The 20,779-nt window shown below is 45.0% G+C and overlaps 1 protein-coding gene across 1 annotated transcript in view; it reads left to right on the forward strand.

Moving 5' to 3' along the window:
• Positions 1 to 17,424, forward strand: part of aspa (aspartoacylase) — a 31,639-nt gene extending 14,215 nt beyond the window's left edge. Inside the window, exons 5-6 of the mRNA XM_079815813.1 lie at positions 14,846 to 14,955; positions 15,211 to 17,424. Of these exons, the coding sequence (XP_079671939.1) occupies positions 14,846 to 14,955; positions 15,211 to 15,408 (308 nt within the window). The 3' untranslated portion in view covers positions 15,409 to 17,424. The remainder of the gene's footprint in view (positions 1 to 14,845; positions 14,956 to 15,210) is intronic.
• The last annotated feature ends 3,355 nt before the right edge of the window (positions 17,425 to 20,779 follow it).

The raw sequence follows: 20,779 nt of genomic DNA on the forward strand, positions 1-20,779 counted from the left end.
GAAAGCATGCTGATATGCAAATTTGCTGAATTTCTTTCGATAATAGAAATTTCAAAATAATCTATTTGAACAATTTAATGTGTCCTTGCTGAATAAAAGTATTGATTTCACTTTGAACAGTAGTGTATATTACACAATACATTTATATAATTAATGGCATGTATTACTGTTAAAAAAATCTGTATAGGTTTTTTTTCCTTCAATTTTTTTTAACTCTATGTTTTGCAAGTGATCAGCAACAACTATTTAAAATATTAAACATGAACTTATAATAGAAGAAATGTAAAGATAAAAATCTTTATAGTGAAACATGAGGAGCACTTTAGCATGCGTCTTCCTTTTAAGGGTGTCATGTGGCTATTGTAACAACACTGGTCATCCCTTTTACTTAAACTACATGAAATATGTTTTTATTCTAGATAGTGAGAAAGTGAAGGAAAATAAAATGGCAACACATAGCCTATCATAATTTGAGTCCAAAAGTCCAAAACTCTTTGTACCAACTTGAAAAAATAAATATTTAGTGACCACATGTTTCTGCACATGCCTACTCAAAAACCTGACAGCTTTACAATGCTGAATGTTTATTGCGTGAGTGTCAGAACATATTATTGACATATTTCATGAAGACAGTAAGTCAGTACAAGATGGGAAAATGCACTACTCTGAATTTCTCAAGTGGACAGAGCAAAGCTGGCAAATACTGTAGGTCGGCTTACAGAATTTTTTTTTTTTTATAACATTTTTAGACCAGCTGGATCCCACTCCCACTGAAGGAACCAAAGCTGAAAAAATACAACATGACCTAAGCATAATACACATGTTTTTATTGCATGCCTGTTGAATTGCATGTAATGGCTCTACATAAGCCACTGATTAATAATGAATGGGATTGTTCACCAAAAATTGAACATTTGGTTACACTTTATTTTAAAGTGTCCTTGCTACAGTATAACTTTGCATTTAAGTACTGAGTAATAGTAAGTAAAGCCAAGAGGCATTTCCCATGAATAAAGGCTCATTGGTAAGATTGGGCTCCAGGATGGCATCCGGTGGTTAACCTGTGCTGGTGGTGAGAATTGTTATATGGATTACACACTCCTATAGAAGACCTGCGAGTTAATACCTGCGGGCACACTGACACTGACTTAAATAGCAGGAAACGGTTTACAGGGGATGTCTCAATAGGGTACTTTGACCAATAGTTGATGGTTCCCACCATCGTTCTATGGGCAAAGGAACCTTCTCACTAGTATCCCACTAGAAGAAGGTCAACGGCCACTCAGTGGACCTGGGGCCCCAATAAGGCATTCGAGCCCCAGCACTTCTAACTCCTTTGGCAGCCCCAGCATCCGGTTTGTCTCTCAGATGTACTGGCATTGCCTCTCCCCTGATCAAGAGTGGCCTGGACGAGAGAAGCCTTTGATAAGTGTTAGGACCACCTAAGGTATCTTAAACTGTCCCTGCAGTGACAAACAAGTCAACAAACCACTTCTGCAGAGGAAACCTAAGGCTGTATATGACTTTGTAGAAATCAAAAACCCAGTTTAAGGTAGTTACCAGAGATAAGCCAGAGTAATGGTGATGATGCTCAGGCACTAGGTATCTCATTCTAGAGTAGTCCTTTCGGTGTTCCCGAAAAACGAGCTTGTGCACAGTGAGACCTGTGGTTTTGAATCTCCTCTCAATGGCACGCCCAGCTGCCTTCATTTTTCGTAGTTCATTGGTATACCAGGGGGCTGATCGGGTGAAAGTGACTGTTCTGGTTTTGACCGGGACATGAAGATCCAGAATGCTTCTGAGGGTGTTATTATAATAGTCCACTGAGTCCATGGGTGGTAGACAGTTTACAGAAAGGAGATGCTGGAGATTGGATGCCATAGTCTCGAAGTTAATGTTTTTCAGATTTCTGAAGCAGATTTGGCGTTTGGGCTCGATGAGGCTGGACAGTGAACACATCTTCATGGAGATGGCCTTATGGTCAGAAACTCCAAGATCATACACCAGAAGATTGCTGAGATAAACAGAGTTTGTAATGACTAGATCAAGAGTGTGGCCCCTGGTATGAGTGGGGGCATCGACAAGTTGTGTCAGATTAAAACAGTTGAGTAATTGGAGGAATTCTGCTGCGAAATGGCAGGTTGAAGAGTTGACATGAATATTCATTTCTCCAAGTACGATGATATTAGCAGACATTGTACAGAAAGTTGAAAGAAGATTGGACATCTCTGGGATGAATGATGAGTTTGGTTTGGGTGGGCGGTAAATAAGAAGTATCATAGTGGAAAAAGGGTGCTTACATGTAAATGATAGGCATTCAAACGAAGACAGCTCAGGCAGGGTTATAGGGGACGAGATCAGATCACTTCGGTGGATGACAGCCAGACCACCACCACGCCCTGTGCTGCGGGCTTTCTGTAAGTAGCAGTAACCAGGGGGACAGGTCTCATTTAAAACAGAATAAACATCTGGTTGATGCCAGGTTTTTGTAAGGCACAACATATCCAAACACCTTTTTTTAGAATATGATCATGTATGAGGCAAGATTTGTTTGTGATGGATTGTGCATTAAAAAGTTAATCTTGATATTCGATGCAGCAGTGTGTCTCTGTATTGGCCGAAGTAGACTGAGATCCACTCCATGTTTTCTCCGGTTTCCATCCAAGTCAGTGCATAGCGATGTCATGGAAACTCCAGTGCTACTAGTCCTAGGAGTGAAGGCGCCCTGATGACGTGTTCGAGATGTGACGATGCGCACACCAGACCAGATGGATGAGATGTTGTGATCAGACCAGGAGAAAACAAACTTTCAACGGCAACTTCTGTGAATGTACCAGGCCGGCGAAGGAGTCCAAGTTGTTTAATGACTGATGTACACGATGGAGTGGTATAGTTGTTGAATTTCTTAAGTTGAATGGCTGAATAGTTCAGCATTATGCCAGTCGTGGAGAGTGGTCTGTTAGCCATAAGCCATGCCCTTGATGCACAGAGGAAAGCCAACAGACACAGCAAGCAAATAACTGTGACTATGGGTGGATAACTCGCGATCATCGGCAGTGACTTTGGGTGAAAGCCTCACGGTAACAGGCAGTGATGAACAGATATGGGAATCCCCAAGCGATAGTAAGTCGGCGGAATCCGTACAGAACACATACAAATCCACAATATTTACTAGTGAGCAGCGACACTAGTATAACTTACTGAATGTATTACTGTTCGACAAACATTATGCTATAGGATATACAGTAACAACAACTGTTGCACTGTAGAAGGTTTTCATTTAGAGAAAACGGAGAAGCGGCGAACAAGCCACGCCAGCGTCCTCTCCTCTCTCGACCTCTCCTCACAAGCGTGTGTCTATTTTATTCACAATAGAACATAGATAACATAACAAATGTTTAAATGGAGAAATTGTACACTTTTATCCACTAAATGAGCTAATTTCAAACTTGATGCCTGCTACAGGTCTCAAAATAGTTGGGATGGGGGCATGTTTACCATGGTGTAGCATCTCCTCTTCTTTTTAAAACAGTTTGAAGATGTCTGGGCATCGAGGTTATGAGTTTCTGGAGTTTTGGTGTTGGAATTTGGTCCCATTTTTGCCTGATATAGGTTTTCAGCTGCTGAAGAGTTTGTGGTCGTCTTTGACGTATTTTTCGTTTAATGATGTGCCAAATGTTCTCTATAGGTGAAAGATCTGGACTGCAGGCAGGCCAATTCAACACCCGGACTCTTCTACGACGAAGCCATGCTGTTGTAATAGCTGCAGTATGTGGTTTTGCATTGTCCTGCTGAAATACACAAGGCCTTCTCTGAAATAGACATCATCTGGAGGGGAGCATGTAGCGTTAGACATCTCTGCAGCAGTCTATCGTGTATCACAGTCACCAAAAGTGATTAACTTATTCATGGAAGAAAAATCAGATAGACCACCATCGTCTGTTGAACTCACAGCAGCACTCGTTTATTTTGTACGCATACTCACAACATACACAGTGCACAAGGCACGCACGTTTCAATGACGTCAATGCGTAGACTATAACATGGCTTTGCCACTTATACTTATTCAAGTATGCTTAACACTCCCACTCAAAGTGACATGTTTATAGGATTCTATAGTGGCAAACAAAAAAAACTAAAAAACATAACTTCAAAATAAAACATTTGGTATACTGGCAGTAATCTCAAAACTTCTCAAAAAAAACTTCTCAAACACATCTGCCAGTTCACATTATTCTCCAAACAAATACCTCTTGAAGTTCTCAAACTTAAAGGGTTAGTTCACCCAAAAATGAAAATTCTGTCATTAATTACTCACCCTCATGTCGTTGGACACCCGTAAGTCCTCCGTTCATATTCGGAACACAAATGAAGATATTTTAGTTGAAAGCTGATGGCTGAGAAAGGCTTCAATCAGGCCTCCATTGGCATTCAGTACATTGACACTTCCAAGATCCATGAAAGGCACTTAAAACGTCGTTACAAAGTCTATCTCACCACAGTGGCTCTACAATAATCTTACGATGCGACGACAATAGTTTTTGTGCGCAAAAAAAAATCAAAATAACACCTTTATCCAACTTGTTCTCGACTTCCGTGTATGCCTCCACGACGCATGCGCGAGAATATGACGCAGATCCGGCGTTCGGACATATGACCCAGAAGCGATTTGTTTACGAGCAGAGGAAGACGCGCGTGTCTAAGCTGTTGGATTCTACATTGATCGTGCTTTAGGTCTCGGCGTAGTGCTCAAAATGGGGCTTAAATGTGTATTTCATGGATTCCCGAACACTGGCGCTACGTCATATTCTCGCGCATGCGTCGTGGAGGCACACACGGAAGTCGAGAACAAGTTGGATAAAGGTGTTATTTTGATTTTTTTTTGCGCACAAAAACTATTGTCGTCGCATTGTATGATTATTGTAGAGCCACTGTGGTGAGAGACTTTGTAACGACGTTTTAAGTGCCTTTCATGGATCTTGGAAGTGTCAATGTACTGAATGCCAATGGAGGCCTGTGTGAAGCCTTTCTCAGCCATCAGCTTTCAACTAAAATATCTTCATTTGTGTTCCGAATATGAACGGAGGTCTTACGGGTGTCCAACGACATGAGGGTGAGTAATTAATGACAGAATTTTCATTTTTGGGTGAACTAACCCTTTAACCTTTGTCACCGGCTTGGTAAGGACATCAGCTATCATGTTCGCAGTAGGACAATATTCTATAGATATTTTCCCTTCTGTGTGTGCAGACCATACAAAGTGATATTTTATATCAACGTGTTTACTACTCTGTCTGCATACTGGGTTCTTAGACAACGCAACGCTATATATCGCCCCCTGGTTGTCCTCATATATCTTGACTGGCGAGTGGCGCATACTGGTTACTACTATCAATTCCTTTAAGTAGTTGCACAAGATACATACTCTCTTGAGTAGTGGCAGCTAGTGTCATATACTTGGCTTCACAGGTGGATAAAGCCACCGTTGGCTGTTTCATACTCTTCCACGATATGACTGGACCATTCTCAGTTAAGCTGAAACAATATCCAGTTGTGCTTCTCCTATCATTTTTATCTGCTGCCCAATCAGCATCACTGTATCCCTCAAGCTGTAGGCTTTTCTCACATTTTCGGAAGTGTAGTTCTTGATCTATAGTACCTTTTTAAGTACCTCAGTAGGTGTTTTGCTGTAACCCAATGCTGTTGTTTTGGTTCCGCTAGGTCTGGTCGAGTATATGTCATAATGTATATCAAACTACCTACTATCTCTCTATATCCTGTTGAGTCAATGACTTCACCCTCATTGTCAAAGTTTAACTTTTGTTCACATGGGGTGGATCTTGGTTTACACTTCAAATTTCGCTAACATCTTCTTTATGTGTCTCTTTTGAGTCTTTTTGATCTCTTCATCACTCTGTATGAAATCAATACCCAGGAAGTGTTTAAGTGGACCCATATCTTTCATCTTAAACCTTCTCTTCAACATTTCTTTCACATCACTGAGTAAGGTGTTGTTACTCGCTGCTATGATTAAGTCGTCTACCCATACTAACAAAATCACTTTCTCGTTCTCAAATTCTCTGCTGTAGACACAATGATCAACATCATTTTGTACAAAACCATTCTCTGTAAGGTGATCATGCAGTAACATGTTCCAGTTATGTCCAGACTGTTTTAAGCCATATAATGACTTATTATGTCTACACACTAAGTGTTCTCCTGTTTTTGATTTGATCTCAAAACCTTCCGGTTGCTCCATATACACCTCACAGTCCATCGGAGCATGGAGGTAAGCAGTCTTTACATCCATTTGATGTAGAATAAGATCCTCCTTCACAGCCACTTGCATTAATGCTCGGACAGAAGTCATGTTGGCTGTTGGTGAAAAAGTATCTTTATAGTCAATTCCTTCCACTTGACCATACCCTTTTGCAACATATCTGGCTTTACAAGTCTCAGACCCATCTGGGCTTTCTTTTACTGTGTATACCCAGCGACCTCCCACTGCTTGTTTTCCTTTTGGCAGTGTCGTCAGAGTGAAAGTCTCATTCTCTGTCAAAGAGTTCATTACCTCTTTCATCGCATCAGTCCACATTTCTGCCTTCATAGAGTCCCTAGCCTCTCTAAACGTTTTAGGTACATCATAAGCCACTCTGTAGAAATAATCTACATTTTCACTTTCATCATTACTACACTCAGCTTTACACTGGTAATCATTAAGGTATTCTGGAGCTTTTCTCTGTCTTGTAGGATACCTTCTTTCTCCCTGTTCACTCTGAGTACTATCTGTTTGGATCGGACCCTCCTCAGTACTGGACTCTTTACTCTCTTTAGGTTGTTCCTGGCCTTGATTGACTATTTTTCGTAATGTATCTCCATAACTCTCAATTTTTTCCTCCATGTCACAATTTGTCTGAGTCTGGTTCTCTGTACTACTTTTTGAGAAGAATTTTACCAGCCTATGTTTTAGAACTTTTCTTGTCTCAGGATAATACACATTATATGCTGGACTATATTTGTCATATCCTATGAAAATCCTTTTTTCGCATCTAGAATCCAGCTTCTTCTTATCCTGCTTGAAACGCGTAGCATTCAGAACCAAAAATCCTCATGTTAGACATATTAGTGTTTTTACTGTGAAAACACGGAAAGGTGTCTGCTCTAACCGCTTACTGTAACATCTGTTACGGATTTGAGCTGCTGTCTGTACAGCATATGTCCAAAATTGCTTTGGGAGGTTACTCTCCAATAGCATGCATCGTGACATCTCAAATAAGGTTCTCCAACCTCTTTCGGCAGTTCCGTTCTGATGGGGTGAGTAGGGTGCACTGGTCTCGTGCCTTATCCCGTTACTCCTAATTAGAGACTGGAATTGCTGCCCGGTAAATTCTGTACCGTTATCAGATCTTACACACTTTATTTTTCCATATGGAGCTACTTCTGCTATGAATTTTTCTGTAGCTTTTGTTGTGTCGCTCTTTGCTCTGATAAAGTATGTAAAAATCATTCAAGTGTAATCATCGGTAAATGCTATCGCATACTTGTACCCGTCTTTATCTGCTGGTTCTATAGGGCCGAACAGGTCTGTGTGTACTAGCTCTAGTACGGTTGTAGCTTTAGCGTCTGCCTGTCTGTTTCTACTTTGTGTAAATTTGCCCTGTGTGCATATTTCACAGTTTCGATTGGACCTGTCATGTTTCCCTCTTATCGTCATCCCCTCAACTACTTGTTCTAATTTTGCAACTTCATCAAAATTACAGTGACCAAGTATCCTATGCCACGTTTGAATGTCATAGCTATCGTACACTTCATCAACGTTTTCATTTTCTACTGTGTTAAGGTAATAAAGCTTACCATACACGTCAATTTTAAATTTGGTACCGTCTTTGTGAATTAGCCAGTTATCGCCATCTTTAAAGTGCATCTCGGCTCCGTTAGCTGTAGTTAATTTCACTGAAAAGATGTTCTGTGGAAACGATGGGATGTATAGTGCTTGCTTTAGCCTCGTTTTCACTTGTCGTCCTTCTCTGTCCAGCAAGTAGACTTTGGCTTCTCCCCTAATCTTCGCCATCCCGCTCACCTTGGTTCCGTCGGCAAGCTCGATCATGTGATCCTCGGGCCTGAAGCTCTTGTCAACTGTTATGAACTTTGTGGTGCCGTTAATCATGTGTAATGTAGCGCCACAGTCGACCATGAGACCCTTCTTGTTTCCTCTTTGAATAGGACAGTCACTCATCTTGAAGAAACAAAAAGATGTAGACTCTACCTCTGTCTCTCCATGTGCTTTCTTCACGTGATCATGGCCTTGTCCTCGGTCGCGTCCCTTTCCTCGCTGTCGTGTCCCATTTTCGATCATCTCTTCTCGCCTGAGATCCGTCGGGACATGTCCTGGCCATATGCCCCTTTTTACCGCAGGTGTAACACTCAATATCAGTCAAAACCATTTTCTTTCCTCTCCCTTTTTTACGTGATCTTGTTGTCCCGCTAGTCTTCATCACGTTGTCCTCTTCTACATTCACGTAACTTTTCCCGTATTTTTCAGTACTCTCGTAACTTCGTAGTTTCGCTTTAAACTCGCCGAACGTTACAGCATCATTAGTCTGGGTAATGTGCACAACAAACGGTTTGTACGAATCAGGCAGCCCCTTTACTACCATAGCTATCTGAAGTCCATCACTAATATGCTCGTCTGCTCTTCTCAATGACTTAAATATAGTCTCTGCTCGAATAATGTAGTCAGTGACCGTTTCATTGCTAGCCTTATGAAGTGAGGAAAGTTCACAATACAAACTCACAACGCGGGGTTTGTCTTTTCCGGCGTAAAGCTCGCGAAGAATCTCCAGTGCTTTTCTTCCATCACGTTTCGCGTCCCTCATTATCAACAACAAACTTTTGTTGTCTAAGTATTGTATCAGCTCTGCATATGCCTCTCCGTTCTTTGCCTAACTTCTAAAAATAACTTCTCTGAGGCCACGCTACTCCATGTGCGCGAGGAATCTCGTTTCCCAGAGTTCATAATTTTTCTCATCACCATTGAATTAAAGTCTGAACCACCTTTGGCCTGATTGACTGGGCCCATAACCTGTAGCGTTAGACATCTCTGCAGCAGTTCCCAGAGTTCATAATTTTTCTCATCACCGTTGAATAAAAGTCTGAACCACCTTTGGCCTGATTGACTGGGCCCATAACCTGTAGCGTTAGACATCTCTGCAGCAGTCTATCGCATATCACAGTCACCAAAAGTGATTAACTTATTCACGGGAGAAAAATCAGATAGACCACCATCGTCTGTTGAACTCACAGCAGCACTCTGCTATCGTTTATTTTGTAGCATGCTCACAACACACACAGTGCACGAGGCACGCACGTTTCAATGACGACAATGCGTAGACTTTAACATGGCTTTGCCACTTATACTTATTCAAGTATGCTTAACAGAGCATGTGTTGCTCTAAAACCTTTATATACCTTTCAGCATTCATAGTTTCTTCCAAAACATGCAAGCTGCCCATAACGTATGCACTTATGGACCCCCATACCATCAGAGATGCTGGCTTTTGAACTGAACGCTGATAACACACTGGAAGTTCTCCTTCCTCTTTAGCCCGGATGACACTGCGTCCGTGATTTCCAACAAGAATGTCAAATTTGGACTCGTCTGACCATAGAACACTTTTCCACTTTGAAACTGTCCAGCATGAGCATTGGCCCACAGGACACGACGGCACTTCTGGACCATGTTCACATTTGGCTTCCTTTTTGCATGATAGAGCTTTAGTTGGCATTTGCAGATGGCACGACGGATTGTGGTTTCAGGAAGTATTCCTGGGCCCATTTAGTAATCATGCCGATGAGTGATGCAGTGTCGTCTGAGGGCCCGAAGACCACGGGCATCCAATAAAGGTCTTGGACCTTGTCCCTTACACACAGAGGTTATTCTGACTCTTTTGATGATGTTATGCACTGTAGATGATGAGATTTGCAAAGCCTTTACAATTTGACGTTGCGGAACATTGTTTTGTTAAAGTATTCCACAATCTTTTTACGCAGATTGGAGAGCCTCTGCCCATCTTTACTTCTGAGAGACTCTCCCTCTCTATAGTTGCGTCTCATTTCGAAAGGTTGTGTCCTCCAGAGGTCGCATTTGAAGGCTGCATGTGTCATCAAGGCTGTCTCATTTCAAAAATGTAAGTAGGACACTCTGAATGTGACCTTCAAATGCGCCTTTCTTTTCAGGAATTCGGAGTGTGCATGAGGTGTATCCTTCGCTGCTGCAGATAACCCACAATTCTTTGCGTCGCCATTAACAACCCTCATGTTTTTTAAATATTATTTGAAAAAATGGCGCCGCCGGAAGATATACATGCAAGCGAAGATGTGGTGTTTAAACTTAAGTGGTTTCAAGCTTGTTTTTGTTTTTAAGCTGTATTACCTCAAATAGATAGTTGTGGTAAACAGGATTACAAGTGTTTAGTGATTTTTAAACGTTTAGAACAGTACTTTGCTGTCAAGGCAAGAAACATCCATCCATCCATCCATCTTCTTCCGCTTATCCGGGGCCGGGTCGCGGGGGCAGCAGTCTAAGCAGAGATGCCCAGACTTCCCTCTCCCTAGACACTTCCTCTAGCTCTTCCGGGGGGACACCGAGGCGTTCCAAGGCCAGCCGGGAGACATAGTCCCTCCAGCGTGTCCTCGGTCTTCCCCGGGGCCTCCTCCCGGTTGGACATGCCCGAAACACCTTCCCGGGAAGGCGTTCAGGAGGCATCCGGAACAGATGCCCGAGCCACCTCAGCTGTCCCCTCTCGATGTGGAGGAGCAGCGGCTCTACTCCGAGTTCCTCCCGAGTGACTGAGCTTCTCACCCTATCTCTAAGGGAGCGCCCAGCCACCCTGCGGAGAAAGCTCATTTCGGCCGCCTGTATCCGGGATCTTGTCCTTTCGGTCATGACCCAAAGCTCATGACCATAGGTGAGAGTAGGAACGTAGATTGACCGGTAAATCGAGAGCTTCGCCTTACGGCTTAGCTCTTTCTTCACCACGACAGACCGGTACATCGACCGCATTACTGCAGAAGCTGCACCGATCCGTCTGTCAATCTCCCGTTCCATCCTCCCCTCACTCGTGAACAAGACCCCTAGATACTTAAACTCCTCCACTTGGGGCAGGAACTCTCCACCAACCTGGAGTGGGCAAGCCACCCTTTTCCGACTGAGGACCATGGCCTCGGATTTGGAGGTGCTGATCCCCATCCCAGCCGCTTCACACTCGGCTGCAAACCGTCCCAATGCATGCTGAAGGTCCTGGTTAGAAGGGGCCAACACGACAACGTCATCCGCAAAGAGCAGAGACGAAACCGTGTGGTCCCCAAACCTGACACCCTCCGGCCCTTGGCTGCGCCTAGAAATTCTGTCCATAAAAATTATGAACAGAACCGGCGACAAAGGGCAGCCCTGCCGGAGTCCAACATGCACCGGGAACAAGTCTGACTTACTGCCGGCAATGCGGACCAAACTCCTGCTTCGGTCATACAGGGACCGGACAGCCCTCAGCAAAGGACCCCGGACCCCATATTCCCCCAGCACCCTCCACAGGACGCCGCGAGGGACACAGTCGAATGCCTTCTCCAAATCCACAAAACAAATGTGGACTGGTTGGGCAAACTCCCATGAACCCTCCAGCACCCTATAGAGGGTATAGAGCTGGTCCAGTGTTCCGCGACCAGGACGAAAACCACACTGTTCCTCCTGAATCCGAGGTTCCACTATCGGCCGGATTCTCCTCTCCAGTACCCTGGCATAGACTTTCCCGGGGAGGCTGAGAAGTGTGATCCCCCTATAGTTGGAACACACCCTCCGGTCCCCCTTCTTAAAAAGAGGGACCACCACCCCGGTCTGCCATCCCAGAGGCACTGTCCCCGACCGCCACGCGATGCTGCAGAGGCGTGTCAGCCAAGACAGCCCCACAACATCCAGAGACTTGAGGTACTCAGGGCGGATCTCATCCACCCCCGGTGCCTTGCCACCGAGGAGTTTCTTGACCACCTCGGTGACTTCAGCCCGGGTGATGGACGAGTCCTCCTCTGAGCCCCCAGCCTCTGCTTCCTCAATGGAAGACGTGACGGCGGGATTGAGGAGATCCTCGAAGTATTCCTTCCACCGTCCGACAACATCCCCAGTCGAGGTCAACAGCCGCCCATCGCCACTGTAAACAGCGTTGGTAGGGCACTGCTTCCCCCTCCTGAGGCGCCGGACGGTTTGCCAGAATCTCTTCGAGGCCAGCCGATAGTCTTTTTCCATGGCCTCACCGAACTCCTCCCAGGCCCGAGTTTTTGCCTCCACGACCACCCGGGCTGCAGTCCGTTTAGCCTGTCGGTACCTGTCAGCTGCCTCAGGAGTCCCACAAGCCAGCCAGGCCCGATAGGACTCCTTCTTCAGCTTGACGGCATCCCTTACTTCCGGTGTCCACCACCGGGTTCGGGGATTGCCGCCTCGACAGGCACCGGAGACCTTACGGCCACAGCTCCGAGCAGCCGCTTTGACAATGGAGGTGGAGAACATGGTCCACTCGGACTCAATATCTCCAGCCTCCCTCGGGATCCGGTCGAAGCTCTGCCGGAGGCAGGAGTTGAAGATCTCTCTGACAGGAGACTCGGCCAAACGTTCCCAGCAGACCCTCACAGTACGTTTGGGTCTACCGAGTCTATCCAGCTTCCTCCCCCGCCATCGGATCCAACTCACCACCAGGTGGTGATCAGTTGACAGCTCCGCCCCTCTCTTCACCCGAGTGTCCAAGACATACGGCCGCAGATCAGATGAAACGACCACAAAGTCGATCATTGACCTACGACCTAGGGTGTCCTGGTGCCATGTGCACTGATGGACACCCTTATGCTTGAACATGGTGTTCGTTATGGACAAACTGTAACTAGCACAGAAGTCCAATAACTGAACACCACTCGGGTTCAGATCAGGGGGGCCGTTCCTCCCAATCACGCCCCTCCAGGTTTCACTGTCATTGCCCACGTGGGCGTTGAAGTCCCCCAGTAGAACGACGGAGTCCCCAGTCGGAGCACTCTCCAGCACCCCTCCCAGAGACTCCAAGAAGGTTGGGTACTCTGCACTGCCGTTCGGCCCGTAGGCACAAACAACAGTGAGAGACCTATCCCCGAGCCGAAGCCGCAGGGAAACGACCCTCTCGTTCACCGGGGTAAACTCCAACACATGGCAGCAGAGCTGGGGGGCTATAAGCAAACCCACACCAGCCCGCCGCCTCTCACCATGGGCAACTCCAGAGTAGTAAAGAGTCCATCCCCTCTCGAGGAGTGTGGTTCCAGAGCCCAAGCCATGCGTGGAGGTGATTCCGACTATCTCTAGTCGGAACCTCTCAACCTCACGCACAAGCTCAGGCTCTTTCCCCGCCAGCGAGGTGACATTCCATGTCCCAAGAGCCAGTTTCCGTGTCCAGGGATCGAGTCGTCTAGGCCCCCGCCTTCGACTGCTGCCCGATTCGCTTTGCACCGGCCCCTTACGGTCCCTCCCGTGAGTGGTGGGCCCACGGGAAGGTGTCCCCACGTCGCTCCTTCGGGCTGAGCCCGGCCGGACCCCGTGAGGGAAGGCCCGGCCACCAGGCGCTCGCATACGAGCCCCAACCCCAGGCCTGGCTCCAGGGTGGGGCCCCGGCTGCGCCATACCGGGCGACGTCACGGTCCTCTTTTTTTTGGTCATCATAAGGGTTTTGAACTGCTCTTAGTCTGACCCGTCACCTAGGACCTGTTTGCCTTGGGAGACCCTACCAGGGGCATATAGCCCCAGACAACATAGCTCCTAGGGTCATTCGGGTACTCAAACCCCTCCACCACGTTAAGGTGGCAGTCCATGGAGGAGGGCAAGAAACATTTCATAGTCATTTTCAAGTTATAAATAATTTTCATTCATGTAACTGGTGTGAGAGCGCAACTCCACTGTGAAAGTGTTGGCATAGCAACGTGATACTTGAGCCAATGGAACATTTTAATTTACCATTTCAGGCCGATCACATCTACATTTTTCAGTTGGCCAAATTGAATTTCTGTGAATTGATACAATTTAATTCACAGAAATTCAATTTGGCCAACTAAAAAATGTAGATGTGATCGGTCACTAGAACATTTTGAATTGGAGAAATGTTTTACAGTGAAACTGTGAGGATGGTCCAATTAAATATTTTAAATTGTAGTAACAATTGTTTATTTCTCACTGTCCCAAAAGACAAAAAAATGACAAAAAACATAAATATATTAAGCAAAATGAACACAGACAACAGGGTTGACATTTTATCACATTACTTTATTAACAAGTCAATTCCAACACAGGATATTTGATGAAAATACCTTATTTTCAATAAGGAAAAACTCTGAATATTCAAGAAGTCTTCTGCATAATAGGATGTCTTAAAGTGGTGAAGAAAACACGGCACTGCATAGGCTAAAAACCTGCAAATAAAAATAAAAACTAACATTAATGGCAAAGTTTCCCTGCATCACATCTGGCAAATGAAAGAACAGAAGTTATTCATTTTAATAATGAGGATGAGACGAATGACTGGACGAATAAGAAAATCACTAGCTTGACGTGTTTGATATTAAAAGGCAATAACTTAAGCCCTGAAAGAGGCAGACGCCAAATGCCATTTACTCACCCTCATAATAAGATATTTGAAAGAATATTGGTAACCAATCGACAAAAAATGATGAGACATTTTTTTAAAACAATTTTTTTTTAAACTGAGACATTTTTATAAAAGTATGATGTCTCTTTTTCCTTTTTCTTAGTAGAATAACCTCATTTTCTATTTTGAATCTGTCATAGGTGTAGAGTTTCCTCCATGTACAGTGGAAGTTTTCAGAGTCCAGGAGAGAATGGACTTCCCCAGAGACACCAACAGCAACATCACAGCTATGGTGCATCCTCATCTACAGGTATTCTAAATGGACCATATAATAAATGCATACAGAACAGGGTTTTTTTTTTCTTCTTTAAAAAAAAGGAAAACATATGCCCTTGAGCAACGCATAAATAAATTGCTCTTTATGACAGGGACAAAGGGAGGGGAAAACGCATGCAAGAAAATGTGTCCTATGACTCAGATGTTTTCTGTGCTTGTTTTGACTCACAGGCTTCACTTGTTTTCCACAGTAATGGTCCTGTTCCTTTTTCTTTCTCTTTCTGTGTAGGACTGTGACTGGGAGCCTTTGAACCGGGGTGACCCTATGTTCCTAACTTTCGATGGGAGAACAATTCTTTATGAAGGTGCCAGCACAGTATACCCCACGTTTATTAATGAGGCTGCCTATTATGAGAAACAGCAGGCGTTTTTGACCACTTGTAGGGAAATATTGACTGCCAATGCAATCAGAAAATCTTTCAAGTAATGATTTCTCTTTAAAAAATCACAGACGCTTAGTTGGCATGTGTGTGTCATCCACTGTACTTCATGTAAAAGTACTTAAAACTAAATTTCTTATAATTGTCTTATAACATTTAAAATTTTACTTGTTACACCACAGAACTATTTAATTGAACAGTAAAAAAAGCCAAAAGTTTAAAATATATATAAAAAAGAGACTAGTGACTAGTATTGTGTATATACACCGATCAGGCATAACATTATTCCTAATATTGTGTTGGTCCCCCTTTTGCTGCCAAAACACCCCTGACCCGCCAAGGCACAAGGCATAGACTCCACTAGACCCCTGAAGGTGTGCTGTGGTATCCGGCACCAAGATGTTAGCAGCAGATACTTTAAGTCCTGTAAGTTGCGAGGTGGGGCCTCCTTGGATCAGACTTGTTTGTTCAGCACATTCTACAGATACTCGATTGGATTGAGATCTGGGGAATTTGGAGGCCAAGTCAACACCTCAAACTCGTTGTTGTGCTCCTCAAACCATTCCTGAACCATTTTTGCTTTGTGGCAGGGCACATGGTCTGCAACAATGTTTAAGTAGGTGGTACGTATCTAAGTAACATCCACATGGATGGCAGGACCCAATGTTTCCCAGCAAAACATTGCCCAAAGCATCACACTGCCTCAGCTGGCTTTCCTTCTTCTCATAGTGCCCCCTGTTGCCATGTGTTCCCCAGGTAAGCAACGCACACGCAGCCGGCCATCCACATGATGTAAAAGATAACGTAATTCATCAGACCAGGCCACCTTCTTCCATTGCTCAGTGGTCCAGTTCTGATGCTCACGCTCACTGTTGGCGCTTTCTGAGGTGGACAGAGGTCAGCATGGGCACCCTAACTGATCTGCGGCGATGCACTGTGTATTCTGACACCTATCTTTCAGAACCAGCATTAACTTCTTGAGCAATTTGATCTACAGTGTGTTTGATTGGACCAGACAGGTCAGCCTTCGCTCCCCAATGATCAATGAGCCTTGGCCGCCCATGACCCTGTTGCCGGTTTTCCACTGTTCCTTCCTTGGACCACTTTTGATAGATACTGACCGTGAACACCCCACAAGAGCTGCAGTTTTTGAAATGCTCTGACCCAGTCGTCTAGCCATCACAATTTTGCCCTTGTTTTTTTTATTTTTTATATTTTATTTATTTACATTTTCAAATTAAACAAACAAACAAACAAACAAACAGGGCTCAGATGCAGTTATTGCCAGTTGTTACAGTCACATTTAGTACAGCGGTGGGAGGAAAGGTTGTTGATACAGGAACACAATTCGTTTACTGTATTTTCGTTTTTTCAAAATGAGTTAGGAATGGATTCCAAAAACGGGAAAACGTGCCCATTTGACTAATGCAAAGTTTTTCCATTTGTATTATGGATAGCATATCGGCTATCCATATCTGAAACGAGGGAGGAGAGGAAGACTTCCATTCCTTCAATATCAGTCTCTTGGCAACTATCAATCCCAGTTCTAATGGTTGCCGCATTATAGTTGGAATTCCCCTTGTTGATTGTGAGCAGCCAAAAATAGCAAGTCCAGGCACAAATTTTGCCCTTGTTAAACTTGCTCAAATCTTTATGCTTACCCATGTTTCCTGCTTCTAATATATCTTCTAACACAACTTTGAGGACAAAATGTTCACTTGCCAAATATATCCCACCCACTAACAGGTTCCATGATGAGTGTTATTCCCCTCCCCTGTCATAATGTTATGCCTGATTGGTATATATATAAAAATTGCATTTTAAAATTATTGAAGTAAAACTATTAAAAGTGGGGAGAAAATCACAGTTTTTCTTCATTACATGTTGGCCACAAATATTAGCACCCCTAGAAATGTTTTAAATATAGTAAAATATCTCTGAAGTATATTCCTATTCATATTTACATTTTTTAGCACACCGGGGTGACAAAACATGAAATTGTCCAGCCATGACTTCCTGTTTCACAGGATTATAAATTCCCTTAATCATCCATCCCAATGTGTAAAACCAAAAAATATAAATATTTTTTATATAAAAATATAAAATATAGTGCAGGGGCCGTATTCACAAAACATCTTATGGGTAAAAGTAGCTCCTAACTTGCCTTTTTAGGAGAAACTCTTAAAAATAATGGGCGTGTCTGTCCTAATTTTAGGACTCCTACATTTTTGCTCTAAGAGTATTTCACAAAGCATTTTAGCACTAAAACTAGCTCCTAAATCCAAGAAACGCTGGGAGTAGTCAAGAGGACTCCTAAGTCACTAAGACCGAATCACTAAACAATACTGGCTGTTGCCGCAATCCGCCAAAAGACACTATACAACATTGAAGCAATAGTGATAATATATGTAATATATTTCATTAAAAAAAAAAAGTCAGATTACCTGTGGCAGTTGTTTTTACGAGTTCACACTTACAAATGATCGAATAGATAAAAAAAAATATAAGCATAAATTAGGCGCACTGTCCAAGGGGATCGAGGGCTCTGAGCTTTGAATTTAGCCCATACCCAGAGTTCTGCCCCGCATTGCAGACCGTGAGTGAGGAACAGGGTGGCGGAGGGATGCAGAAAACTGGTAACTTGGTGAGTCGGCTCTCTGCTGTGTATATACCTCCTCTCGCGCTGATTATATAGACCATTTGAACGTGCTCCTCACAAACTTTTCATGTAAGAGCTTGAATTAATGTAAGAGACATATGAGAAGCTGACAATTAGCCGAACATATATTAGTTTAATTAGTGACTGTAACATACGGTCCACTGGAGGCAAGTGTTTCGAACCCATGTGCAGCATTTATTAACAATAAACAAAACTTAAAACAAAGACTTGGCTTAACTTGGTCAAAACATAAAACAAAGTCATGGCATGGCTAAACAAAACTCACCACCAGCAGGTTACAACGTTAATAACAGACCAAGACACATGGCAAACATGAGGGCTAAAATACACACACAGACTAATGACAAGACAAGTGACACCTGTGAACAGTGATGAGACAATGAACCAATGACAGGACAAGACACAAGATCACATGAGGGCATGGGATTCACATGACACTGAAACATGACAAAACCAGGAAGTGCATGACAAGACTGTGAACAAGACACTAAAACAAAGCAAGAACATGATAAACTAAAACATGAACCAAGAACAATGAACATGAACCAACACCAAGACACCATGTGACAGATCCCCCCCTCTATGGGCGGCCCCTGACGCCCAAACAACACCAACACATCAATAACCTAACAAAGAGTCTTAACAAAAAGTCTTGGGGGGCGGTCTTGGGGGAGGGATGGTGGGCCAGGCCCGTGCAGGGGCACCGGACCCAGACATGACACGGCCGGGCCTGGGAGCGTGGGCGGACCTGGACCCTGTGGCGTGGGCGGACCTGGACCCTGTGGCGTGGGCGGACCTGGACCCTGTGGCGTGGGCGGACCTGGACCCTGTGGCGTGGGCGGACCTGGACCCTGTGGCGTGGGCGGACCTGGACCCTGTGGCGTGGGCGGACCTGGACCCTCAGGCGTGGGAGGCCATGGCGGCAACGGCAGTTCATCAGGCCATGGCGGTAATGGCGGTTCAGGGGCCCACAGAGGCGTGGCCTTCATGGCCTCCATGTACCCCCTGCCCCCCCCCAAAATTTTCTTGGGTGGGACAGCGGGGCCGTGGGCTGGAGCCTGGACGGGGCCGTGGGCTGGAGCCTGGACGGGGCCGTGGGCTGGAGCCTGGACGGGGCCGTGGGCTGGAGCCTGGACGGGGCCGTGGGCTGGAGCCTGGACGGGGCCGTGGGCTGGAGCCTGGACGGGGCCGTGGGCTGGAGCCTGGACGGGGACGTGGGCTGGAGCCTGGACGGGGACGTGGGCTGGAGCCTGGACGGGGACGTGGGCTGGAGCCTGGACGGGGACGTGGGCTGGAGCCTGGACGGGGACGTGGGCTGGAGCCTGGACGGGGACGTGGGCTGGAGCCTGGACGGGGACGTGGGCTGGAGCCTGGACGGGGACGTGGGCTGGAGCCTGGACGGGGACGTGGGCTGGAGCCTGGACGGGGACGTGGGCTGGAGCCTGGACGGGGACGTGGGCTGGAGCCTGGACGTGGGCTGGAGCCTGGACGTGGGCTGGAGCCTGGACGTGGGCTGGAGCATGGACGTGGGCTGGAGCATGGACGTGGGCTGGAGCATGGACGTGGGCTGGAGCATGGACGTGGGCTGGAGCATGGACGTGGGCTGGAGCATGGACGTGGGCTGGGCTCACTGGGGTGGAGAGTACTGTGGGAACGTGGAGCTCCTCATCCACCGTTCCCACAGTAAAAGATGAGCCACTCAACTGAAGTGCATAGTCAATATATCCAGCTAGAGTTCCTGGAGAATTGCTCTCTGGCATCAAATACCTTAAAAGGTCATTAAGTCCATTTAAGAAAATACCCTTGAGGGCAACATCATTAAAGTTCACCTGGTAGCAAAGTCCACAAAACTCCTCCACATAGTTCTCTATGGCTTGGTTTCCCTGGCGTAGACGAAGCAAGGATACAACTGCTGGGTCCATTTTGTAGGTCTGTTATTCTGTAACATACGGTCCACTGGAGGCAAGTGTTTCGAACCCATGTGCAGCATTTATTAACAATAAACAAAACTTAAAACAAAGACTTGGCTTAACTTGGTCAAAACATAAAACAAAGTCATGGCATGGCTAAACAAAACTCACCACCAGCAGGTTACAACGTTAATAACAGACCAAGACACATGGCAAACATGAGGGCTAAAATACACACACAGACTAATGACAAGACAAGTGACACCTGTGAACAGTGATGAGACAATGAACCAATGACAGGACAAGACACAAGATCACATGAGGGCATGGGATTCACATGACACTGAAACATGACAAAACCAGGAAGTGCATGACAAGACTGTGAACAAGACACTAAAACAAAGCAAGAACATGATAAACTAAAACATGAACCAAGAACAATGAACATGAACCAACACCAAGACACCATGTGACAGTGACACTTGGCCTACTTTTTAAAATCTTTATTTGAATATATAGCAACATTTTTATTTTAAAATCTTTTTTTGAATATGGCAACATTCTTATTTTAAACATTTTATTTGAATATAGCAACATGAAACCTTGTTCAACAAAATATTTATATAATTAAATCACTGACAGAGACCCCTCCCCTATCAGCCAATTACTGTGGTCATAGTTAGTAAGCGTGTTGACATCATCCATAGCAACGAGGTCAACCCCACCCTTACTCTTAGCTTAAGACTTCTGTCTATTCCTTAGTAAAAGTTGCTCTCAGCAGCTTTCTGAATAATTTTTGAAGAGAAAACTCTAAGTGGTAAGATAAAA

This window comes from Gobio gobio, assembly GCF_949357685.1.
Source record: "Gobio gobio genome assembly, chromosome: 4".
Taxonomy (NCBI): domain Eukaryota; kingdom Metazoa; phylum Chordata; class Actinopteri; order Cypriniformes; family Gobionidae; genus Gobio; species Gobio gobio.